The 27,514-nt window shown below is 39.7% G+C and overlaps 1 protein-coding gene across 6 annotated transcripts in view; it reads right to left on the reverse strand.

Moving 5' to 3' along the window:
• Positions 1-90: 90 nt before the first annotated feature.
• Positions 91-27,514, reverse strand: part of LOC120957267 (probable G-protein coupled receptor 158) — a 66,021-nt gene continuing 38,597 nt past the window's right edge. For 2 of the 6 annotated variants that reach the window (XM_040379369.2, XM_040379370.2), the window contains exons 8-13: positions 20,473-20,901; positions 20,198-20,392; positions 10,521-10,705; positions 10,259-10,370; positions 8,249-8,269; positions 91-3,555 (exon numbers count right to left, since the gene is read on the reverse strand). In XM_040379369.2, coding sequence (XP_040235303.1) covers positions 3,391-3,555; positions 8,249-8,269; positions 10,259-10,370; positions 10,521-10,705; positions 20,198-20,392; positions 20,473-20,901 — 1,107 coding nt within the window. In that variant the 3' untranslated portion in view covers positions 91-3,390. The remainder of the gene's footprint in view (positions 3,556-8,248; positions 8,270-10,258; positions 10,371-10,520; positions 10,706-20,197; positions 20,393-20,472; positions 20,902-27,514) is intronic. The other 4 variants (XM_040379375.2, XM_040379376.2, XM_040379374.2 and 1 more) reach the window with 4 other exon arrangements.

Raw genomic sequence — 27,514 nt, forward strand, 5'->3', positions numbered from 1 at the left:
CTTCGGACAGCGAAAAGTGGACGGCAATGACAAAAGCAGGATACTAACCAAAGAGTAAGTTTTCTCATACATTAATCATTTCGCATGATCTCGGGAATTTCTCTGTTTTATTCATTCTTGTTTTACGTTTACGTCTTGATTTACTTGCACTAAAGTTCCTGCAGTACATGTTTTATTATCAGTTTTGTTCCATTTCATTCCCTTTCCATACACCACTGGCGCTCAGACTCGGATACTACACATTCGAGGTTCTTGGACATTTGTGCATTTTCTGTTGCTGTCAATCGCTTTAAATTTAGGAATTTTTATTTCGTGTTGCTCTCTATTTTCACATGCTCAAGGTTGATTCGTGTATGGAGACTTTCTTTTTTTTTTTCAAAGAAATGATTCGAGTCATGATTGAATTTTGGAAAAAGGTGGGAACGTACCTAGGAAATGCTTTCTGGTGGGAACAACGGCTGTTGAAATTAAACTGTGTTCTGCCTGTGTGTTTGCATACACATTCCTTGCCTATTCTTTGTGGCCAGGTGCATCAATATGAAAGTTGAAAGTTTATGCTTTCGTTCGATTTGAAAGTTTATGCACACGTGGCACACAATTCTTCTTTTATTGTATTGCACAGAATGTCGAAAGCAATTATATTAATTTACTTCACATAACAATACAAAATCGCAATATCATCAAATTTCGAAGCGCTAGCTCATTGCATATACAAAAGAAAATTAAATTGTCTTTGCTTTACTTAATTCCCTTTTTGCATTGAGAGATTGTTATCAACTATCAATCTTCAAACATCATTACACTCTGTACGTGTATGTGGACTGGACTGGAGTGGGCGTTACAATGCTGCTGTCATTAGCTAATTTTTGGTATTTTCTTCTATTTTATCTGCAGTAAGAACTAGAGTAAGATAGTACAGTAAACGTTAAGGTGGATAGTTTCATTTCGTCATTGTTTGTGCTTCCTTCGTCCGCGTAATCAGAACATTTTATGCTTCTGCTGCGTACTTTGCCTATTTTGTTACAATAGTTGCTACCACCTGCTAGGTATATATGCTATTCGCTGCCATTTTAATCTACTAACCGGTCGGTCGAACCCCCCACCCCCGCTATGGCTTCGTTCATTTTCTATCCCACTGATTTGCATGCAGTTTGTCCTCCCAGACATGATACATGTTAAACATTTCATAATACTTCTTATGCAATGATAGTTACAGTAGTAGTAATAGTAGTAATAGCAGTTCCACTTAACGATAGTAAGATACAATTCTGTTTATTGAGTAAACGAACTAATCGTATATGTCTCGTCTCGTTACACGTATATAACACTATATATATATACCTTCCCGTCCCTAATCGACGGCTCGATCGATGGAGCAGGTTCCGCGGTCTTGTTGTGTGTCTCTTGTCTCTGTGGGTGGTGGAAAACGAGTTCGCCACCAACAGCCGGGAACAAGCGCATCGAGAGAGCGGATCTTTCGGAGTTGGCGTTTGGTTACACATTTCTTCGCCTACCAGCACCAATCTCGACTAGGCTGGTGGTCCCAGCCCCAGAGACGGTTGGGCGAAGAAATTCGAATTGTTAAATGAGAATGAAAACATTAGCGTACATTGTGTAAACGCATAAAACAGAACCACTTATAGTCGCTTTTCTGTCTAGAGAACAAAGCAATGATAATGTGTGTTGTGAGTTATTTTTTTACAACATCCGACCCTAAATTTGCCCTAAATTTTGTATGTAATATAATTATGTTATATCTGTCTTCTGCATTTCCCTAGCTCTCGCTGCACATGATGCTATCCTAGTGGACCACAGCGGTGAATGGTCCGTGCGATCAGAGTGTAAATGTCTGCTATACTTGGCTGCGTTTACGCGTCAACACGTGCCACACTTGCGCATTGCCGATCGGAGTCTGATTCTCCCAAACCAACCGCCCAACCAACTGTCTCGACGGCGAAGTGTTTATTCATGTTTTCTGCTGTTTGGATTATCTATTTGATTAAGCTCATGATAAGGGATATTGTATGTATGTTTGTTCTTTATAATAGTAATCATTACACGTTACTTACACATTGTTCCCTATTATGGTACAAGAAATCGTCAACTCTGTTGCGTGATTTACGTGATAACAGGGGGGAGTCTAGATGTACTCACACTCGCTCAAGTACCCAGCTCCATCTAAGACATGTTCGATACAATGTCATTTGTCTTTGTGCGTATATGTATTGTTTTTTTTGTACATAACACTACTTATTTACTTTCGTTTTAAATTTTACTTAAATTCAAACTTTGTCGCTTTGCGGTCTTGTTTCTGTTCTTACTAGTAAAAGGGATCCTTACCCTATTTCTAGGGCTTTTGTGTGGTGCAGCTGCCAACTAATGTTTGCCGCATGAGATGGCCATCTATTTCGTTCGGTTTAAACTATCTTCACAGTTTTCTACACTATATTGTGCGTCTTTCTCTCTAGAAAGAAGCTCATTAAAATAGTTAAGAGTGACTTGTGTTTGTGTATGTAAACGTTGCAGAGAGTTTCCCTTCGTATGTACACATTTGGTTATCCGTATGCATTCGGTGCCGGATTCTGACTGTTAAACACACATTGTATTAACAAATATCCTAACAAAACTGTTATGAATGAGGTATCATGATCAGTTGCAAGTAACTCCATACTAATGTATGTCTCGCCCTTCTGTCTGATTGGTACCCAGGACTGTCAAGGATGAAAAAGCAGGAATTATATGTTTGATAAGAGTTGTACTTCAACCTTTTATACCGCTTGGAAAAAATGTTTGAAGTATGTTGCTAACTCATCATTACTAAACAACGAATAAAATGAGATCCTATTTCAATGCTTATTGCTGTTTACTGTTGCATGAGATATACTCAAAGCAAGTAATATTGACTTGGCGACAGAATGTGTAAAAGCGAGCTGCTGCATATGATAACATAAATGAGTTTCTCACGATGATATAAGGATATTTAAGATCCGGTGTTTGTTAGATTCGTTTCTTGTTTTTTTTTGCCAATGTTTGAACCCCTGGTTCGCTAACTAACGCTGTGTAATATCGTGTGCTTGACAATACGGGAAAAGGTTCTGGCTGCAACCCGTCAATACGGCAGCCCCATAGACGTGTCTGAACAGCAACTGCTTCCGGTTTGCGTGAACACTGGATAAGTCCAGTGCATTTCCCAGACTCACTGAGCTGCTATTGTTACCGAGAGTGTTGAGACTCAGCATGGTCAGCAGGTGAAGAGATGTTGGAGGACTGGTTGGATAGCTGTGGATAGCTGTGGAAAGCTGCTGCTGCTGCTACTGCTTAAAAATTGTATTCCTTGTAGCGCGATCGGCCGCCAGACTGTTGCGATTGTACCGCACCGGCCGACGGTAGCTATTTGGAACTGGAAATGCCGGAAATCTCGCCGGTTCCGGTACCAGTGTCGGTTGGGCCCTCGACGCTGCACACGCTGTCCTCGGGCGTACGGGACGGTTCCGCTTCGGTCACTTCCACTTCGCTCACCGCTGGACGATTGTGGCGATGTTTAGCGCTCAGTGCCTGTGGAAGATTGGAGATGGCGTTTTGGAGAGGCGTATTTGGGAAAACGGGATCGATGACAGGAGAAAAGAGTAAACGCCGCCAGTGGTGAATATGTGTTTTGTAATAGTTGTGCCATTTGAATGTTGGTGCGCGCGTGTGTATGTGTGTTTCTTCCCTTACAATCCTTGTCTTCCATGGCAAAATAGATAATGGAACCGATTGCATTCCATGTCATTTGCAGTTTAGTGCGCTTTTGTTTAGATGTTGCTATGTGTTATGCTCTAAGCGTGCTAAAGCATACATTTGTTTGAATTCTGCAAAGAGCTTTTACTTTATATCTGAATCCTTTTCTAAGCAATGAAGCAATTAGGCATTTTAAATAATTAAATTGTCGTAATAAACTGTTAATCAACAGTTAGTTATGTTACATGATACAATTATGGTACAAATGTATTTCAAAACGCATTTCCATATCGATGAATTCCATTTCCATTTCTTACAGGATTTCTTCTGCATTCTAATGAATTTAGTCCTTAAAATGTATGGAAAAGGTAAAATTTGTATTGTTTACTTTAACCACAATCCGTATACGACCGCCATTCATTTCATTTGGAAGAGTTCGCTGTCTGCACACAGTCGTTGGGAATCAACGAGATTCACTCATTGATGATTGTAAGTGGCCTTATCCAGATACATTAGGATGCCTAGGGTCTACCATTGTATTCGATAGAATAAGGACCCGTTTATCCTTCGTGGAACTATGTTGGTGGTCTTGGATGTGTATATAACTGGGTGAATTCATTTGAATGGCGTCCGATACCACTACTTGCTCGCACACTTTTAGTTTCCTCAAAACCTTACTTACTTACGTATTCGGCGCCTTCGTCTGCCAGTCCGTTATCCCGGCCTTAATGGCGGACACCTCACCACGCCATCTGGCACCACTTCAATTTGGGCCTACCACGCCTCTGTCCTTGTGGACGACCTAAAAAGACTTTCCGGGCTGGGCCACCGGAGCCTGGCGAGATTGATACGCTGTACTACAGTGAGGTTTCGTATCGTTCGTCATTATAACGCTCCTCTATTGTCCTTCCACACATACGGGGCCAAGTATCCTTCTGGGCATCTTCCTCTCGAACGCGACTAAGACGGTATCGTCAGATATGGACAGTGTCCATATCTCAGAGAGGCATGTGAGTACCGGTACTATATAGGTATTATATAGTCCCAGCTTCGTCCGTCGCGACAGGTTCGTTGAGGTGAACTGATTGTTCAGCCTGTAGAATGACCGGTTGGCAGACAGCATCCTTGCGCGTAACTTTGCTACCATGCTATTGTCGCATGCTGACCTTTGACCCAAGCTAGGTGAATTCTGTGACGACTTCAAAAGTTTGCTCACCTATCTGTACGTCACGCCTACGTTGGATTGCATTATTTATTAGTAGGGCCGCTGATGTTGCCACCATCAGTTTGGTCTTTGCCTCGTTTATCTTCAATCCGAGGTTCTCTGCCGCCTGCTCGATCCCTTGATAGGCTTCTGCTACATAGGAGATCCGCAGACCAATGATGTCTATATCATCAGCGTATACCAGGATCTGGGTTGAGTAGTCTCCATCCTCGAGTCACGGATGGTCCTCTCTAGCGCCAAGTTAAATAGGAGACAGGCAAGCCCGTCCCCCTGGCGCAGACCTATGGTGGTAGCAAAAGGTCCCGAGAGTTTTCCATGCACCTTCACCTGGCAAGTGACAGTGGTCATAGTCATTCTAACTAGTCTTATCAGTTTGGCCGGGATACCAAAAGAGCTCATAGCGCCGTACAGTTTTACCCTGGCTATGCTATCATATGCAGCTTTGAAGTCAATGAAGAGATGGTATGTGTCGTGTCTGTATTCAGCCATCTTATCCAAGATCTGCCGCATGGTGAAAGCCTACTTTAGAGTAATATTATCGCAAATATACTTCTGTCTTTCTCAAATCCTGTGTTGAGATAAGAGGTGGGACCTATCATCAGCAGCATCACCGCGATGACCGTGTACATTACTGTAAGGAAAGCATCTATTTTACCTTGAAAACTGTCTATTAATTGACACCATAATTTAAGGCTTGTATCATCCAAGGGGATTTCAATTCAAATTATATTTTTCTCCTTCATCTAATTGTTTCTAAATTATGCACTTTATACACATCTATTTAGTTACACTGACCAAGCTAGCTACTAAACATAGCATGAGTCAATGAGGAGAGAATAGAGATTCGTACCCATTAACGCGCAAGTCTTTTGAAAGTACTATTGTATTGGACTATTGTCCATAAATAGTTAAATTTAATAATGGAAATAAAACTCACTTACTAGCCATCTAGCTAACAAACCATTGATATCATTTAGTTTATTGACAATTACAAGTTATTCAATTAAAAACAGAATATTAAATAAATAGATAAATCTTCTCTTATTTATCATAACAAAATAGTTAAATTAAAACCGACAAATGCAACATCAATTTTCCGTCAAATTGAAAAGGAAAAATGTCCACAAACAAGAGCAATCAATCAAAGCTCTGAAACACTGAAAACTTTCATAATCTCCTGTAAAAGCTCTTTAAAGTTAGGGCTGTCTAATTGTGAATGGGTGTGCACAGTTGGAGCCATCTTTTACGCTAGGAAATTAATTTGATTGAAATTATTGATTGTAACGAGGATGGAAAGAAATATAGCGTCTTTCGCAAAGTCCGCTGCCCTAGCTTCACTGGATGGATGGATGGATGGATGGTCCTGAGGTAGAGCTTTTCGCTCACTATCACCACCGTAAAGATGTAATGGACAGCGTAAAAGAGCACATGAATTACTCAATCAATTTCCTGTGCCCTTTTGTCTTCCCGACAAAACATCACGCCTCTATCATCTACGTTTATCCCTTCGTTTCCCTTGATGTTCCCTTTTCCCCCATTTTTATGGGGCCCAGGGTTTTCTACCCTCCCAGAGACCAACGGAGAGACGAAGCACAAAAAAAAGCATATAAATAATTGAGGTCAACAATGGTATGCCTATAAATTTCTGCGCAACGTTATTTCGCAAACACGAAGTGGAGAAGCATCCATCGATCTTGCGCTCAATCGGAACCGGGTGATAAAGTGAGGGTTTGTGGGACTGTGCCCATCCCCTCACCTATGTGGAACGTGCTCGAGCATCGATGAAAAATGGCACCTACCACACTGAAGGATTGCAAAGGTTAATGGGACGAGGGAATAGTAGTGTGCTCGAGTGCTTGGTTTCGTTTGACAGCTACGCACTACTAATTGTCAATTGTGAGCACGATCGTGCCAGTTTCAAGTGCTTCAGCTTTAGACACCAGCAAACGAAAAGTTTCTCCCTCCCACCAGCCCGCTTTCAAGGATTCACTCACACATATAATGGTGTCGTTGACAGGTTGGTGCGCACGGGCTTTGAACGCGGTACGCGGAAGGTACTCGAAAACGACTCCACAGACAGAATCATGGCATTGTTGTTTAGGTGGCAAACCAGGGCCCGACTTGGGGCACTAGCGCAAAGTGAATCGATCGGGTGACGATTACCGGATAAGGATGTCAATATTAATTCCACCGGTGTATCGGAGAAGTCTTTGGGAATGGGTGGAATGTGAAATATGCGCCATCCCGACTACACCGACACGCCGTAACAATCCGTTGAGGGGGAAAAAATGGAGCAAGAAATCCGAGTGTCAAAGTCAAGTCAGCTAGGGGGTAGTAAATGGAGTAAAATTAAAGTGAAAGAAGGGAAACAAGAACCAATTGTTCGAGATGTCTTCGTGAAGAGGGTGACATGCTTCAACCAGGGACAACGGTTATATACGTGCCGGATTGCTGGTGGCCCCGCTCCCTTCTACTGAATTTGTCAGCAACATTGTGCAGATTAAGAGTGATTCCATCTTCCCAGCGGTGCCATGCTGTTCCAAATCCGTATGTTGAAAATAAAAACAACTTTATTGAATTACTTCACCTCGGTTTGCGTGATGGAAAAGCGATTCTTGCAAGCCAGCGCACAGAGCGCTCGTTACATTGAACGCCATGGTGGATACCGTTTATCGGTGAAACGAAAGCTTCATCTGCCCATCTATCTTCAATGCCCATCTAACTAGACTTATCGAAAATTGAAGCAAAACAAGCGATGTGTAGCCAAAATTTAACATCAATATTTGGTGGAAACTACTCGTGAGTTTCGTAGCTGTGTTGCCAAAGGACAAAGCCCGAAAGCTTTCCCACTAGTTGTGTTTGGCTGTGCTCTCCTTCGATAACCCGATCGGGCGGGCGGACGTCGGCATTGAAATGGTACACGAGCGCATGAATTTTTCACACGAATTTTCTAATCTATATGCAAAGCAAGATTAGATTTCGTCTTCCAGTGCGTAGAATAATCATTTCACCACATAGCGCATAGCGCAAACGGCCAGCCTTTTGGGATTGTGGGCTTGTGGTTGGTGTGCATCATACGCAAAACGCAAACATTGAAGGGGTTTTTTTTTAAATATTTCTAATAGTCATATAAAATGCACAAGAATCAAGGATTAATTCAATACGAAACATTCGAACTGTTTGTAGAACACTTTACACAAAAACGAACGTTTTTACAAAAAAAGGACAAACTGTTGGATGACTGGGACTCCCTCAAATTATACCGCTATTTTGTGGTTGTAATTAAGTGAATTCAAAAATTACCTTTTCTCGGCTTCCTTTTTTCTGAAGTTGGAGTAGGAAGGGTTGATTTAATAATTGTTTTATTATTCATTGAAAATTTGTTCCGTGCCGGGTTTGTTTAGTCCAAACGTCGGTGCCAATGTTGGTGGGACAATGGTATGCATTTTTCGTGATGATTTTTGTTTTGTTGTGAAGAGATTAGGAATACCATCAATGTTTAGTATTTTTAGTAGTTAGGGATGCACGATCAGTTTTGGAATGCGTGGTGTTGTACGTCAGTACGTCAAGGAAGTAGATACAGATAGAAGAGTATTACAGAAACGCATGGTTTGTAGTGGAATGGTGGGCCAAGAATGAGTTTCATGAAGGGGATGTATGTTTTAGTATATAATGTTTAGTGAAGTGGAGTAATAAGATAGTATAGGTAGATCGGTGAACATGAGTTGCATTGTTGTTTTTTGTGTAATGATAGGTTAAGGATCAAAAAAAGTTAGGGGTACACATTCAATATAATACGACGGGAACGTTTAAGAAGAGAAAAGAGAAGAAAAGAGAGAGAAAGAGAGAGGGAAAGAGAGAGAGAGAGAGAGAGAGAGAGAGAGAGAGAGAGAGAGAGAGAGAGAGAGAGAGAGAAAAGAGATACAAAACAACCAGTTAAATGTGAATTAGTTTGATTAGTTGATAGATAAGGAGATACAGTTGCAATTCTACCTAATATCAATGCGGAATGAACGAACGGCAGCGCAAAATGCTTTTCTTTTTAAATCATTTATATTATATCATACTTTTTCACTTCAGTCAATTGTAATTTTGTTCGATTCATTCACGCATGATTTAAAATCTACCCCAAAAATAATCGCTCAAAACAATGCAAAAAGGACGAACGATCAGTAGATAAATTCACAAGCAAGAACCAAAACCAACTTATTACTGCAGAAAAAGATAAAACATTATGGTAAAGGTAAACTGCAAATTCGAAAAACAATAAAAAAACAATCTGTTTTCATTAAAACTACTTGATGGTAGAACGAACAAAAGAGTTGAGAAAGAGAGAAACGTACTTAAAAAAGGAAAAATCGATTAAAACCATCACGATGATCCCTTTCTCTGTAGATGGAGAATCGGTTGTGATACAGAGCATTGAGGAAGTACACGGATTTGGAAAGCTTTGTTGGGGGGGTGTATACATCGGAACTGGAAAAGGTATTTATATCGGGTCCGAAATGGTGTGGAAAACTGTTGCAACTGTTCGTATCAATCACGAGCTACACTCAATAGGGGAAAGAACGCCCAAATTTACTGTTATTTTGTATCGTGATCATTGTTTAATGCAGTGGAAACAAACACACACACACTCAACAGATGGGGTTTTGGGATTTAATGGAATAGCTGGAGCTGATGGTAGCTAGATATACATTTAAACGATACATCTACTACATATTTTGTACATTATTTTGCATGTATGAGAGAGGGAAGGTTTGACCAATTGATGTCTTAACGTGATATCTAATTTGAAGTCATTTTTTTGTAACGGAAGATGATGATCATTGTTAAATGATAGCATGTGGAGTAAACTGGACCTACATAGAACATTATAAAAGCTTTGAGTATTAAATGAAATTCGATAGAGCGTTAGCAGACGAAACAAGAACAACGCAAAATGCTGATAATAAGCCATCTTATAGAACAAACGACCAGGCGCCTCCATTACTTGCTATAAATTGTGAACTGCTCTCATACTGTAACTTATTTGAGTGTCTAGATTGTTAATATAACTACTGCATTCGTGTAATGATTGTGAGATCAAAAACACTGCACATGATCTATACCCTTTTCACTCAGTGTCCGTGTGTGTTTGTCTGCAGTATAATGAATAAAAAGCGTTTCCAAAATTCGTTACTTCCTACAAAGCATCCAAACAACGAAGGGTGGTATAAGAAAAATAAGGGACAATTTATTGTCCCTCCCCTCTCCCTTTGGTTGCATTTTTTTTGCTTAGGTGTGTTTGCAACCGGAAGTTTCGTCTCTTACCTGGAGTGAGAATCTTCGATGGGCCACCTTTCTGCCTCCTCTTCGCTTGCTTATGTGGGGATTGTCTTGGCGAAGGGTTTTATTTTTTAAATATTCTAGTTGTGTGTACAGTCTGTTGTTGTTTTGTTGTTGTTTGTGGAACCGGCCAGAAAGATAGGAAAGAGAAGAAGCAGAAAATAAAGGAAACCATTAGAGAAGATGGACAGAAGAGTTTGAAGCGCGGAACCGCGGTTCGCACGCACACACACACATACACACTTACCTTTTCAGCTCGGCTCTGATGTCCTCGGGACTCATCTCCGATATTGTGACGTCGCCGACCTCCGGGTCACCCATGCAGATGCCAGCGTATGTGCCGAGCGCCCCGCCATGGTGTGTACTCTCATGTGCACCCTTGAAAGCATCCACAGGTAAGCGGAATGATACGTCATGGGCAAGGGAACGAACCTGCAAGCTATGACGATGCAACAACAACAACAACACACACACGGAACATCCAAAAAGAACAACAAAACAAACAAAAAACACGCACACAAACAGACATAGACGTACGCAACGGGAGGAAAAGAGATTCCAACCTCTCGCGACGTACGCTTAATAATGAACCCGATAGCGGGTACTGAACAGAACACAATCGAACCAAAGCTACTTGGATTCAAACATAATGATACAACGAACAACATCAATAGATCCCAACAGGATAGGTAAAGAGTATGGGAGAGTAAGAAAGGAGACCGAGAGAAAGAGAGAAAAAGGGAAGGAAGAAGGATCCTATTCGAAGGGAAAATGATATTCGAAGGAAACACAGTGAATGCATAGCGTTTGCTACTAGACAAACTGGAAACAGATGATACGGTACAGATAGTAGCCATACAGAGACGATGGATGAATCGACAAACAATCGTGAATTGAGAGTTTTGGCGCGAATCTTTTTCAAGGAAGTTCAAAACTGTGTTACTGCTTAATGCGGCTCTTAATGGTAGTGCGAATGCTTGAATGCATTTGGTTGTCGCGCGGCAGCTGTTCACGAGGAATTAACAAGGAAATAGAAGGAAAACACATACACACATCGAAAGAACATCAAACAACAAACATACAGAGATTTGTCTGACAAATGAAATGAAGTTTGTATTCATTGCTCAACTATTGAAGATATTTTGAGCGATCTTTGAGCGAACTTTGGCTCCAATGTTGAAAGATTAGTACAGATACAGATTGAGATAGTGTTAGAGCGAGTAGGACACTATAGATACATTCAATAGAGAAATACAGGTCGGTAGAGAAAATGTGTGTATGTGTGTGTGTGTGTCTCGGTATATGTGTGACAGACAACTGGTTAAACAAGTGAAACAATTGAATTGACAGATCAACTAAGATGAATGTGTGGTATTTGGTAATAAGATGAGATTGGAAGATTTTCCTAATGGCCGTACCTAATGGTTAACAGTTTCACTCTAGTTCTCATTACTAGTAGCTTTACGCATATTGCTTTCGTTGAAGCGCAATGTTTTAGGTGCTTTGCATTTATAATATGGCATGGTATCATTTTTAATGATACGGGTAAATTTTTATACATTTTTTGTAAAAGATCATAATGAAGAAAATCGTGAACTGTACAGATCAGTTTTCAGATAGGAAGTATTAATTTTTCACAAATAGTGTGTGTGTGTATAGTGAAGAATATCGCGTACTTCTCATTGCGTAGTTTTGCTCTACTTATCGCACAAAAATATGTAAGTTTGTGAGCATGAAAGAGTATTGTTGAGTACTGCACCGAAATACATCAACTTCGAAAATTCCCATTTCTATCAAAATTTTTTTGGGCCGGCCTGGTGGTACGGTCGTCAACTCGTACGACGTAACAACATGCCCGTCATGGGTTCAAGTCCCGAATAGACCGTGCCTCCATACGTAGGATTGACTATCCTGCTATGGTAACAATAAGTCACTGAAAGACAAGCTCACTTTCACTAATGGGAACAGGCAGGCAGGCCTTGACCGACAACGGTTGTTGTGCCAAAGAAGAAGAAGAATCAACATTTTTTAACAAAAGGGTTTCCCAAGTTTTCAATATATTTTGACTTTGCCAATTCAACCAGAAACTGGTTAAAAATGACTTCGGGGGAATTTTATTCAAAATCCCAACAAATAGATGAAATTTTTCAATGACAAAAGGTTGATCAATCATGCTGTGAATTTGTATTGGAATTTAACACATATTTTCACACAAAAAAACATATACCAAGGTCTTTGATTAATCTCTCAAAAACAATTTGAGCCTCAAAACTACAGTTTTATTAAAATATATAACTTTGCAATCAACTAGCTATATTTTTACAAACAGTACTTTTGAGGCTCAACACCTATCTACTATAATGATTCTTTGAACGTTTTTTATGCTTTGAATACAAGTACATCCGCATAAGTTTCAAATTGAAAGATTGACTGTCAGATATATTAAGCTTAAGGGCCGTGGGAAGGACTATGTCAACGAATGGTATTAAAAATGAGATAAAAAATTAAAGTATTTACAATATGTTTATACTCTTAATCTGATTATTAATCAGATTATTTTAACGCTTTAATATCATCATTGACATTCAGAATTTGGGGACACAAGCCTGGAAATTTCGACAACATTAAGCATTGGAGCTAGGACAAATTCAAGAATCGTTTGGTGAAGATTTGGGACCAAATGCCGAATGAAGATGTGCGCGAGGCTTGCAATGACTTTGAAAAGTATTTACGGGCCGTTATCACGTACCAATCGAGAAAGATTTGAACTCAACTAACAACAATGTATGTAATTAGACTACCTTAGCATTTTATTAACATCGATTCCTCAGATAAATAAAATCTAGTTCGAATTTTCGAGTCATTGAAAGCCAAGCTCACAAGTGGGTACAGGTAGGCCTTGACCGACATCGGTTGTTGAGCCAAAGAAGAAAAAGAAGTTCGAATTTTATGACAAAAATGAATGAATGTGCATCACTTTTAGGTTGCCACCCTGTATAGGTATCGATTATCTATTAGTCCTCGGGACACTACGGGAAATAAAGCTTTGACATCGAATGCGCGATAATGGCTCATCGAATAGATATTTGAATCATGCCTAAGCCCATCTCAAGCAGTTAGCGAATAAAATATCTTTACGCATGAATTATAAACGGTTTATATGTGTGAATTGTGCTGTATTTTCATTGTCGTTCGGTTAAGCCGCGCTCGTAGAGTGTTGAATAAGAAAAGCATATCGGTTGTGATGCATGACAACTGCACATACCGTTTCTAAGAGGAGCAATTGTTGTACCGTCTACCTGTCTCTCTCTCCCTCACTCTCTCGCTTTATCTCTCTCTCTCTCTCTCTCTCCCTCTCTCACACACAAACTCTCTCTTTGAGGGAAAGATAATGATCTTGTACGATTATGCAATGTATGAAACCGCCTTTCCTAGGGCACCGAATAAGATATCCGGCACAGAGACGGCGTAAATGGTAAGAAAGGATTAGCTGAAAGGAAAACATTTGCCTACTGGTGCCTAAACTTTGCACAAGATTGTAAGGATAATAAACAGTGAAAGTTAAAACAGAATGCTCGCTCTTACACCGGGGCGCGCTGTCCACAAGCAATGTCTGCAAGGGAGGTTGTAGAGCTAGCTCATTTTGAAGGCGTGTTAACTTTACCGTAGCTATAGCAGGGGAAGGTAGACGATGAGGACAGCAATTGTAAGCACACAAATAGTGAATAAACTGTGCGTGAGTGGTAGGGGTGAGGCTGTATGACTATTAGATGAGAGAGTTGGAAGGTTCTTAAGAACGCTGCTTTCACTATAAAACGATATAATAAATTTGTGGCTTTAGCTTAGTTTGTAATTTGGGTGGGTCAAATAATTTTTTTTTCTTCTTATTAATGGAAAAAATATTATGCTATGGTTTGTTTACGCTGCGCTATAAATTAGATCGGAAAAGGTTACAGTGTCGGACAGCTCATAATTTCATCTATCTTTTGCCATTTTCATCTAAACTTACTGGACAGTTTCTTAGACTATTTATCGAAAAAATAGGAGTGATGTCGTGGTACAGTTGTCAAACAGCACGACTTAATAACATGCCCTTCAAGGGCCTTCAAGCCTCGTATGGACTGTTCCTCGGTAGTTTGAATATGTCGGATTGACCGTGTAGGTTGTTACGCGAAATAGAAGATAAAAAGTAATCAATACCCTGCATTGATACTTCTTCTTCTATTTGGCGTAACGTCCTACGAGGACATGCCAGCCTATACAGGCTTTCGAGACTGTATTAATTACCACGCAGCCAGATCGTCAATCCTTGCTATGGGAGGACGGTCCATTCTAAGCTTGAACCCATGATGGGCATGTTATTGAATCGTTCGAGTTGACGACTGTACCATGGGACCGCCCCTTGGTACTTAAAGTGCGTATTATATGACCTAATGTTAAAACATCAGTTCTAAAATTTAATAAAATAGCTATAAATCCTTGATTTTATATTATTGTTAACCGAAGACTATCGTCAACCGTAAATCACTTTCATCAATAGTTTTCTTAGCACTCTAACTCAGACTCACCATACTATCATTCCCTTTCTATACTTTTTTCAGTGTACCTTTCATTGTACTGCTCGTTCACTACTTCCCATCTTCTGTCTTCTAGTGGATTATGCCAACAACATTCTCACCGAAGCACGTAGCACCTTGTCAGTACACTTTATTTAAGGTGTTTGAGAGCAGCGAGAATGAAAACTCTTTCATTTGCCTCCCGCTAAAAGAGTGCAACGGACGTGACGAGCTAAGGAAACTAGGGAGATAGTAGCGATATTTAATGAGATGAGGCACCTCAATATGCTTCAATATCCAAGTAGTCAAGTAACAACACCTGCGGAGACAAAGTTCGAACCGCACATACATACATACATACACACACATAAATACAGCCACACGCAGGCACACATATACACGCCTGCGCTGCTACGCACCAAATAGAAGGCGGTGGAAAAGCTGTGTCGTCTGCGTATCTTTCATGTTTTACAGTGTGCCTTTTCATTTTAACTTTTCGCCACGTTTACGTGCAACAAGCTTTCTGGTGCGCGTTCAAGATTGTTACGTGACTAACTTTTCGGTGGCTCTCGTTTAAAGAACCAACGCAACAGTACAAAGTTTATTGTCATGAAAATTTGATTAGGATTCGCAGGAGTAACATCTTTTCTCTCTCTGTATCCCCATCCCGACCATGCCAGTGGGCTCGGTGGAAGATTTTGTGTGATGGTGCCGGTTCTAGCTTTTTTTTTGGCTTGTTCGTGGGCATCAAATATTTCATGGAATCCGTGTACGTGTAGCCGGTGGTTACCGGTGACTTCTGCGTCTGCCTTTGCTGCCTCTGCAGATACGCAAGGGGAAACATCACCACGCGTCATCCATTTTGCGCGAAAAGCGCAACGATGAGAAATGTCCCTTCGATTGAATTTTCCTCTCATGATTTATGTAATTTAATAAAGTCCGGAGATACTCGAGCAAGGGGTTTCTTCCAACTTCAACTTCCGCTCACACACACACACACACACACACATACATATATATTCCGCACGATGCTTGCTCGAACTGCGGAAAATCACACCGTGTACCAAATTTCCGTCGGACGGCCGCGTGGTTCACGGGATAAGTGTGTTTGTTGGAAGTTTTCGGCCCCTAGAAACGGACGCTGGTTTGGCAGTTTCTGACGTAATATGAAAGTCTGTCCAAGCTTCGTTTTCACTGGGGAAACTGTAAACTTGAAACTGGCGACTGGCGCATCCTGTGGCTCGGGAGAGCAATGGGTGTAAAGTGTTAAATTACACATTTATCCTGGATTATCGTCCCCTAGGGCAATGGGTCGCGGGCGATGAAGCAAGCGGATAATAAAGATCCAATTTTGGGTCGTACGGTTTCGAGCTTTCCTGAGTAAAGTGCAAGAGCCCGTGCACGTGTGCACTGTTTGCGAGCTACAACGGAGCGTGCTTCCGATGGTAGTGTGCACCGAAGCGTAAGACAGTAACACTCACAGATTTGGAGTGCATGCAGAGGTTGGGCAGAACGTAGTTCTGTAATTTGGAAGAGAGTTTTGCAAGACATGGGGCATTCTGTCACTTTGTTTCGTGTTTGTCCTTTCTTGCTTGCATTTAGTAATGTCAGTTAGGAAGAAATTGGTGTGATGTTTCTTGGGACTGACATTAGCAAAACTTCCGTTTCCGGTTGCAATGGCATCGGGTGAAGGAAGGGTAAACTTTTACAGGAAACCGTTTTACCGCTGCTACCATTGATTCGATACATTTTTACGGTTGAGTGAAGAAGAGGGGAGTGTCGAAAAGGAGAGGATAAGTACTCTGGGCTAACTTTTTGGAACGCTTGACGCATAATGATGGATAAGCATCGTTCCGGAAAGGTTTCTTCTGGATCAAAGCATGTTTGTTATACGCTCTTGCCAATTGTGCTGAAATGCTTGGTACTGTTATGATATTGAAATAAGTATGAAAACTTTGTCAATACATTGAAATGCATTTTCAATTGCATAAACACAAATGTTTTTAACGAAAAAAGAATATATATTTGAACCGTTAAAGCGGTTAGACCAGATCTGAAGTGAACTGAAACGCTGGCTCCTGAAATATCCGGATGTGTATCGATTACCTCCCAGGTTCTGTTCCGTGATAAAATACTTATTGCTAGCTTTTATACGTGTGGTATAACCGGTTTGGTAGTTTATCATTGAATCTTGCGTCGGTCTTGGTATGTATATATTACATACATTACCTTACCGTTACCAAAACAATCAAAGTTACTTGAGTTATGCAACAAACAAAATTCACAACTCATGTACATAAAGACAGTATTCAGTGGAGAAAAGATTACCCCAAGCAGAAGTAGAAGAAGAATTAGAGGCTGAAAAGATTTAATTGTATATTTTTTTTGCATTTCATCAGACCTGAACTATTGTCTTCAATGAGTTAGATTTATCCTTTGTCTTTATCTAAAAAACATTCTGTAATTTAATGCAATCATAACTTGCCCAGATAGAAAATAATTCAGGACTGAAAGACTTTCTGTAAAGATTGATTAAATCAAGAAAGTTTCCTACGATATAATAATTTATAAAGTGTTTGCTTTATATGAAGATCCAAACATTCACGGATCTATTCATCATCAATCATCCTCAATTAGTTAAATAAATGAATACTTCAGAAATGTTAGAAGCGGATGAAAATTTGTTTGAGAAACATGGATCCACCTCTGGTAGTGCTGCTCATCATCCTTTCGATGTGCCATAGGAGGAAATTTTCTATAAATTGATTAACTTATAAATCTAAAAATCCAACAATTGTCTTAGGACCATTCCAATCTCGGAGATTCAGGTCAGAGGATCGTTTGAGTTTAAACAGTGCTTAAGCTTCAACCAACAATAAGGTGGATCGTTTAATGCGCTGTGAAGTGGAAGTGAACTTTAAATTGTTTGAGCGACATAATTAAAACCAAACACCTTTAGCTTGAATCTGTTGTACGTTGCCATCAATTTGGCCGCCTCTGAGGGAATGGGACACACCAAAGCAAACCAATCAAGCATGAGCCAATGTGTGTGTGTGTGTGTGTATATGTGTTTGCATTAACTCTCTTCCGCGTGTCACCCGGTTGGAAAAACCGAAGGCCGCGAAGCAGCAGCATTTAGATTGTTTCAGTCGAATAAACACGCAATCAATTTCGCTCAATTGCACCGACGATGCGGGAAGCTGCTACTCGCGTGCACACTTCCGAAAAGAAGGGCGTATGTCAACATTAGCGCTTCTCGAAACGACGCGAAGGTACTCTAGCTGGAGCATGTTTAGTAATTGGCAAACAACATGTAGCGGTCGAGCGTAGGAAAAAATACACACATACGATTGTTCACATTTTCGATTCTACGCACTTCAGTCTGTTGCAGCATAATGAGACAGTGGAGCAGCTTTAAGCTTCGATCCATGGCGTACCGTTAGTTCATTGCGCTCATTTGGCTGAGGAGCAGCGCGGCTCATTTTATGGGTGTGAGTTTATTTTCCACCGAAGCCACGCTATCTTGATAACGATGAATCAAAAACAACATCCTGCCTTTGACATCGTTTCAGTAAACAACCGACGACCGACGGTGATGCCACCGTCGTTGGCGCCATCTTTCTTGTGTGAGAAAAGCCTCATGAGCGCCGCCCGGGGAGGGACAACGGGTGGGGACATTTTGTAAATAAGTGGTTCAATTTGTTTTTCATTCAAGCCCATAGCGTCCGTCCCATGCCACGCAGAGCTCCCCACTGCCCCATCCTCTAAAAAACAGGTTGACAGATGGTAAAAGGAAGCGTGCGATGATGATGACGAGATAAGAAAGCAGTCTGTGTTGGCTTAATACCTACCACCTCCTGTACCACCATTCCCATCTGATTGACGGTGGGAAGAAGCTCGTGAAAAGAAGAACCTCTGCCATGTATTCTCTTCCTTCACCCCACATTTCCCGACCAAAATCGGTTCATTTTAAAATACGCAAGGTTATTGTCTATGAAAAAAATGGCACATTTTGTAAGAAAATCAGGCCGGTGGGCACTTTACGCGTCGTAGTTGATAAAAAAAATGTGTCAGCAAAACAGCAAACGGGAGTAAAAATTGTTAAATCATTGCGCAAGTAGGAAAGCAAAAAGTAGAACAAAAACACTCGACGACCAGAACGGAGTCGGTGGAGATGCTACGCGGAAAAGGTACGGAAGAATTAACGCCGGCATCTTATCTTTACTTAAGCTGGAAAACATTATACCCTTCGGGGGTACAGGGTGGTGATTATTATTATTCCTTTTGCTTTTCTTTTTTTTTTTTGGAGGAGAATGAAAGTAAATTTCGATGACATAACGTTTTCCCTTTTTTTGGGCGTAGTGAAGAAGCACCTCTATTTATTATGCCGACGGTTTCGCTTGGCTAATGTTGAAATAATTAGCTAGCCAGTGTGCAGATCGTGGAGTAAATAATTGGCAAACGAAAGCTGCTCAGCCAAGCTGCCTTGCGTCGTTGGGCTGGGGGACTTGTGGAAACTCATAAGATGAATGAGCTTGTTTATGGTTCGGTGTGCAAAACGAGTGAAAATAATAAAGAATTTTTTGTTGATCAATTTCAATGCTTTAGAGAATTAAGAGAACAAAACTAAAATAGCACGCACATGTCAGAACAAATGTAAAAACAAAATGTGTGAATGAATGTTAAAAAAGGTGACAAAATATTGATTTCAATGTCTTGGCGGGAGTGAAACATATTTACAGACACAATGCTACACAGACGCAGACACAATCCGCACAGATACTGAGTGCACGGTTATGGATGACACTCACAAAAACAGTCACGGCAAAAAGGTGGGACGAATATATTGAACAACATAGTTATTTGCTAACGGAAAGTACACGCAGCGTGCTAGCGCAGATTGGTTCCCTTGACTTTTTCATTAGGCGGTGTTTGTGTTGGCGCATAGGCATAGGCGAGGGCAGCATTAAGAAGGGGCAGATGGGTTGGATGGGTTGGATGAAAAGCGGGTTGTCGCAGGACATGTTGGTGTGTTTGGTCTTGTGGGATAAAAACAAAGGGGTTTGGACGATATTGGGAGGAGAAGTATTCGCTCTTTGAGCATACGGATCCGATTGTAGGATGTTTCCTGAAGCTACTAATTTGACTGTGTGTTCCAATACAGACAGGGGTGACAACTTTACAAAACATTTGTCCAATTGCAGTTGAAGGGGAAAATTTACACAAAGCGTCTCGATCGATGGTGGAATTTGTACCTTTTCCTCTGTGAACAGGGATGGAAGGGGTTTCGGAATGGACCGGGCTGGGCTAGGAAGGAGAAGGATGGAAATGGGGGCCAGGAAAAGGGAGTTCACCCTCCGACATTTACCTGTTTATGCTGGTACCAGAGTTTGGGCAGAAAAATCAAACCCAACGTCACGGTGTTGGTCAGCTGCGAGCGCACAAACAGCGCTAAGAACAGTGTAGACGGATTAAACTCCTCCAAATACCAGAAGCGCAGTATATAGAACGTGGACGAGACGAGAAACTCGATCAGTATGGAGGCTACTAAAAACTGTCGCTCCTGTTCATGGAGAATGAAAAGGACAACAGGAAAATATGATTTTATCGCAAATGAACACAGTTAAGCGTGTATAAACTTACCCGAAATTGTGTGTTTGCGTTGCGGCTGGCGATGGCTAGTTGTAGACCGAAGCCGAGTATTAGCAGCTCGCCGGCTTCGGTTACGTAGTCCCAGCGAAGTGGGCGACACATATTGGACGCGACCTGCTCGGCGTCCATCGACTGCGGTTGGTCCATCTGCCACACCAGCTCGCTGTACTGTAAAAAGTCGAGACTGGTCGCGGTAAAGGCGGCCAGATAGCACAGCACCGCGACGATCATGGCGCACAGGTAGCGCAATAGATCGAGATCTCTCACAACCCATCGATGAGCTTTTCTGGTGCGGAACTCCACCAGGTGACGGTACAGCTTGAGCACGATAGCACCGTAGCAGATGATGAAGCCCAGCTCGCGACACCACGGCTCCAGCAGGCAACGCACAGTCGATGCCTGCAGGAAGTGTAGCGCAACCTGCAGAAGCGAAAAGAAAAATTATTTCAAGTAATGAATTGAATTAAGAAGTCATGGCTATTAAGACTCAGTTTGATAGAAATTAAAGTTATTCCAAAATAAAATTAAAAAAATGCACGTATTAAGGCTATTTAATGAAGTCTTTATACGGTATGCTTTTTAACAATACTTATTATAGAGACATGTTTTATTTCGAACACTGTGTTACTCATAAATGTATATTGGATATGTATATGAAATATTCTAAAACGTAAGTAACGTAATGCATTAATATAAGGTTTTACTGAATCTAATAGTTTTTAATAACTTAGGTAAAAACATACAATGGTATGTTGTATGTAGTTGAAAGTTCTTTATTGCCAGCAATCAACAATCAATTGGTACGCAAATCATTTGATCTTAATAGAGCATGTTAGGATTGTATCATAAAGTTGTTGTGTTTCTGTACTTAAAAAGATATATAACTAGTACATATAACAAGATATTTTGTAGATATTTAATTTCATCTCTTTCGAAAATGTCATATGTAAACATATCTTCTAAAGATTTATTATTCACATTTTTAGATACCCATATTCTCAAGAATTATAATTAATAATTACAATTAAATATACTAAAGAATATCAACTCTAAATGTAGCTACTAATAAACCAATACATTCTTTTATTTTCTAATAAAATTGATTTGTTTTTTTTTTTATAACGAAAGTCTCTTCGTTGCGTTCCAGACGAAGATGATCTTTGGCCCCGTGTATGTAAAAGAAAAAAAACAACGACAAACTGTATGAGCTATGTGGAGATCTCAATGTCGTGCAGCGCATCAAGCACGTCAGGCTCAGTAAAGTCCGTAAAGTCTTTTTAGGCCGTCTACAAGGATCGAGGGATAGGCAAGATGGAGGCGACCGCTGTTAAGGCCGGGATAATGGATTCCAGTTATATGATTGTATTCCAATGGATGATATAAACTCCTGTTGGGCCTGTCCGATAAGGGTGCCATAGAATCCACTTTCTGTCACAGAAAATCCACTCAATTGACAATTATATCACCAGCGCGCCATGATTGCCACTTGCCGTGCGAAAGAGTCCTTAAAGTGTGCCAAAAGTATTAGAGCTTCTAAAACATCGTGTTTTGTTTTTTTCTATACTGTTATTATGACAGTTTCATATGAAGTTAGGGGTTCTTTTGAACAATTTTTTTTCCCTTGTCCATAAGCCATTACGTGCACAGTTCCTGGTAGCAAAACGGATCAGTTAATTATTTGTGATTTTCTTTGCAGTAGTTTCAAAGTTATCGAGAAAATTTACAAACTGAATTTAATAAAAATGAAAATGATAGAAAAATCTCACTGTGATCCTATCCATGTCCTCGGTTGTGTACATCTTTATTCTGAAGAGTCTGAGTTCACGTTATTGAACGTATTTTCTTTTGATTTGAAAAAGTTATAATTATTCAGAAAGAATGGTAATCCTTTTTGAATTCAGATCATATCAACCTCTGCTTTTACCAGGCAGTGCTTGTATTTTTCTTCAAAACTTATTTTAGCGTCTCTCCTATGTATGTAACAAAATGGAAAAAAAATAAAATGTTCGAAATTTTTCAAATGTGGCACATTTTCACAACGGATTGTATAATGTTCCTGCAAATAACGTCCAAAAGTTAATTTTTGTTAAGCTTCTTGGAATTCCGTATAAATGAAACGTGGGAGGAAGCAACTGGATTACGATTCTTTGAAAAGCATATGGGAGAAAAATCATTGCTCAGTAATCATCTCCTGCGAACCGAACCGTCAAGAGGACATTATAGTACAAAATGATGCATCAACTGCGGTGGCTCTTAAATCGCGACTCTTGTTGTGACCCCTCGATTGCTAGTCAATGATTTAACTATGAACTCTGAGGATTTAAATATGAATTATAGATCGTTAAGTGTATTATGTTTATGGTTAAATGAATTGGATTGGCCAATCATTGCTACTGCTACTGTTTCAAGAACACGCATGTCTGTGATTTGAGATTTTACTCCTTACCAGGTATACATATTTTCAGATGATTTGTATTGGTATTTGTTGTTCTATTTTGTATTGTATTGTTTATTGTATTAAGTGATTGGCCAAACAAGCGGCCTTATCACTGAATTAAACTAAAACTTAAATAACTAACGCAGTGTACAATGACAAAACGGATCAACAAAATCTAGTAGGTAGGTGCCAGTCAAATGAAATGTAACGCTGATTAAATTTACGGGCCATCGCAGTCATTGGGTCGTTCTCGCTGTATGGGTCGTTCTCGCTGTTTGTTCGCTTTATGACCTATCATAAAAGTTTTTTCAATACTAATTGACCATTGCGATAATTTATATTAATTTGATTAATTGTTATTTTTTGATATTGTAAACAATATATTTCTCCAAAATGTTTGCAAAAACTACGGGGTTGGAACATTTTTAAATTTTTTTAAAATATTTTTTAAAGTCGTTGACCTCGCACCTCGAAATCGGCGGAATTTCAAATGTTAGCGTACTTTATTTCACCCACATATTTACGTGAATTTATATTTCCCTGCAATACAGGTCTGAAAAAAAATCCTGAATCAAAGTTAAGTATTTGTCAGTACATTGTTTATAACCGAATTTCGAAGAATCAAAATCTGTAATATCTTGTTTTTTTTTAACTACACCAATTTGCAAGTATGTATTAGTTTTATTACATAAATTACGTTTTATTACATAAATTAGGCGAAACAATTGGCAGCTCAATAGTATCGCGGAATATGTCAACTAGAGTTGTGCCTCAAGTACGAGAACTGTACGATTCATTCAATTAATCCTAAAGAACGAACGACCTACGTTCATCTAATCAACGTTCATCGATTCTTTATAAATCATAATGTACTGAGTTGGTCAAAATAACGACCTATCCGTCGAAATACAGAACGTCCTAGTACACTAGGTCGTTCATTCCCGCCATACAAATATGAACGTGGACCGTAATACCAGGACATTCATGAAAAGAACGTCCTACCAATCGTAATAAGGATATTCCTGGTCTACCTAATAATATATCAAAAATATCATTGAAAACCCTGTATTTATAGAAGATTAGCTGTCCCAGCAATCCTACCATGTTTGTTACATGGAATATTTGAGACAACATCGTAAATTGATAGGCACTTTACATCAAGTGTAAACTGCTAGTGCGTCAAAGTGCTGCATACAACAACAACAACAATATTAATCTTTGTACTGGCAACAAACACCGTGACACGAGATTTTTATATTTATTGATTGATGAAGACAATTGAGTAGCACGTGCAATTCCTTAAAATAAAAAAGTAACCTTATTAGCTATATCTTAGAACAGATTAATGAATATTCAAACGTGGAAACAGTAGCAATCAAGTCAAAAAATCAGTAGAACTTATTCAATGCATTGAAACAAATAGATCATGAGATCCTCTGTAAGTTCGCGCTCGTTCAATTCTAAGCATAATGTTTCTGGGGCGCAGTGCGTGCTCGAAAGCGTACAAATTAATCTTAGGATGAAGCTTATGAATAAAAACAAATATCATTTATAGTTTTTGACATATTTGTTTAACAAGCCTTTGCGTGTGTAGATCTAATTTGTGTTCCTTGTGAAATTCCTCATGTTCAGCGTGAAGCAATCAACTCTGAGCAATCAACTTAACGTGTGTCTCTGTAACAACAAACTCATATATCGACAGATGACCGTAGGAGACAGCATGCTGGTAGCAGCGATAGTAAAACGGAAATATGAAAGCTTTGTCAACTTAAACCAGCTGGTAAAAATGCCACTACCCAGAAACCAAACGTGCGACTGCGTATCGTGAAATAAATCTTTGCGACTGGGAAGCAATAAAATGCAAAGTTGTTAGTCTAAAGGTAGGAGATGGGAGCGGAAATATACCCCCCATAGTGGGAGATAATGGGTGAATTTCTTGAATTTTTTGTTCTGTCGGAAAAAATCTTGCTAGTTGATGGTGTTGTACAGTCGTTCATCCTGCGTTCATCACTGGCAGAGTGACATCATTATCGCTTTTCGTTCCGTTGTGTTTATTCGTGCGTTTCACACGCTATTCACGGCTCCTGTAATGCTAGGTGATGCATGACTGCAACGTGGATTGACATTGCTTTGGTGTGGTAAAATCAATCGCAAATTGAATCCGCTTGTGGGTGCGACAACGGCAGCCCACAATGCGATATGAGGTATTTGCGAACCCGGGGGGACAAACGATTCCCTGAGGAGCAATCAGATGCGTTTCTGTGGTATTGAGCAAGATTATTGCGGTGAAGTAATCAAAACTGCAATTAATGTGGTTTTAAATGTTTGGTTGAGTGGCAGTGCCACTATCAGTATTGATTTTACACATAATTATAACCTAGTTCTGTAGGTTTACAATCATACCAACATGCCCAATCCTGGATTCTTATATATACTGAGCTTTCTAGACGTAGCGTTTTGTGAGGTTGCGCATGTCAGTACCTTAACGACGGTTGCAATACTAAGTAGAAGAATAATATTTTTAGACGTATTAGCAATATTTCAGCATAAAAGGGAGAACAAAATTATAAAATGATCTAGCCAAAAAGGTTATTGATCGTTCGAATGGCATAAAAAATATCGCTTGCATTGCTAGCATGCGTAGTTTCCACCCCATTCTCTCGTAAAGCTCACAAAAGCAGCTTCGATTTTACGTGATGGCTGCAGAGGGGTTGCTCGAAGCAGTGTGCAAAGTCAACATTTTCTCTTTTGTACGTGTGCCGTTTTTAGGTAGATAAAAGTAAATCTTCGGCGGGCATCAGCCGACTAAAGTTTATTGACATACCGCAGAAATTATGTTTTCGGTGCTATTTCTTATACTATTTTTGGTTCCAAATGTTTATCCACTCTGCACTCACACACACGAACACACACCCCGCACTCCTTGGTTTCCCATTTCGGGTATTCTCTTCTCTACATTGCGGCTTACTGGATATTCATTTTTTGTGTGTGCCACATTTGACCGCATTTCTATTGGTGTAGAAAGTGAGACTCCTTAAAAATGTTGATTGAAGCGCTACTCAGCTACTGATACACAGCCGCTATGGCATTCATCACAGGGTCAGCTCTTTTCTGCTGGATTATTGTAACTGATGCACGGAAACGGCTAGTCATGGCACTTTGTTCGAATTGAATGGGCACTCTGCTGCTGTGGTGTGGCTGTGTGGCCTTGAATGAGCGTCGGGAAGGAAAAGCCTCAATTTGCGGATGGATTTCATTTCGAGATGGATGTATTTCGATAGCCGATTTATGAGGAACTTTTGTTCGTAAATGGTCTCATAATACGAAAGCAGAATGTATGATAAATCAATGGGAAAATTTGATATATTATATGGGTACATAACATTCGTACTGTCAGTAGAAGTGGAATTTGTTATTTAACGTTAGTTTTGTTGTTAAAAGATTGTTTAAATGATGTTTAATATTTTAACATTTATTTTCTGCCTCAGGTAGCACTGACCATAGTAAGTTACTGTTGTATGCATACATTATATTCTTGGTATTATTCAATCAACATACAGGCCAATTATGTGAGTCAAACGCAAAAGAGACGAACAAATCCATTCCAAACAAACCAAAATTGTATCGGTGTTATAGAAGGTTGTTAGATACTTCACAAGTTACGTTGAATATTTATTTCCTTAATATTTTGTGTTGTTATTTTTATTGGTGTATTATTGTTATTCTATTATAACAGTGAAACCCCTCATTACGAGTTTTTTTTTGCATAAAGATCAAATCTAAATTGTTACCTATTTTAACGAGTAACATCTCGCAAAGCGAGTAATACAATTAGTGTTTCTGATACATTTTTTAATATTATTAAAAAAATAATATGATATGTTTCTGATCATCAACGCATTATCTGCCAACTACTACCACTTTGTATCATACAGTGTTTCATATGACTATATGTGCATTGTAGCTTTGACGCCAACGAATCTAATGAAATATATATTTAAAAAAATCGTGGTTAAGAATATATACCTTAAACTTTACTTTAATTGTAATGATATTGGCTTATTTTTAAAAAGTCTATCAGAAAATGTTTAACAGCTTTATATCAACACATTTATGATTAAATTTTCATACAAAGTATATGGAAAAGAGTCTCCCGCTTAACGAGTAAGATATTGGAACGGCTTAAACTCGTTGTGTGGCGTTCCACTGCATTTTTATTGGGGGACCTTTTCTATTAGAGCACTAGCTATTCCAAATCTATCCTGTCAGAGAAGCTGTTTTATAATGTTTCTATATCTCATAATTTTGTTATTCCCACATTTCTGCTGTAATAAATGATAATTACTCATTTCTGAACGTAATTACTTGTAATGAGTATGGTAGAAATTAAGTATATTAATAGAAAACTGAGAAATTAACCGTTATTGGGGTAACGACCTACGCGGTCATGCCGGTCTATAAAGGCTTTTGAGACTTTTTGAGTAGCACGCATCCGGAGTCCTTGATACGGGAGAGACGTACGAGTTGAAGACTGTACCGCCCAACTTTCATTCTTTGGGACACTTTCTTAACTCCTTATTTCGGGGAGTGGAATTC

This window comes from Anopheles coluzzii, chromosome 3 (genome assembly GCF_943734685.1).
Source record: "Anopheles coluzzii chromosome 3, AcolN3, whole genome shotgun sequence".
NCBI lineage: Eukaryota > Metazoa > Arthropoda > Insecta > Diptera > Culicidae > Anopheles > Anopheles coluzzii.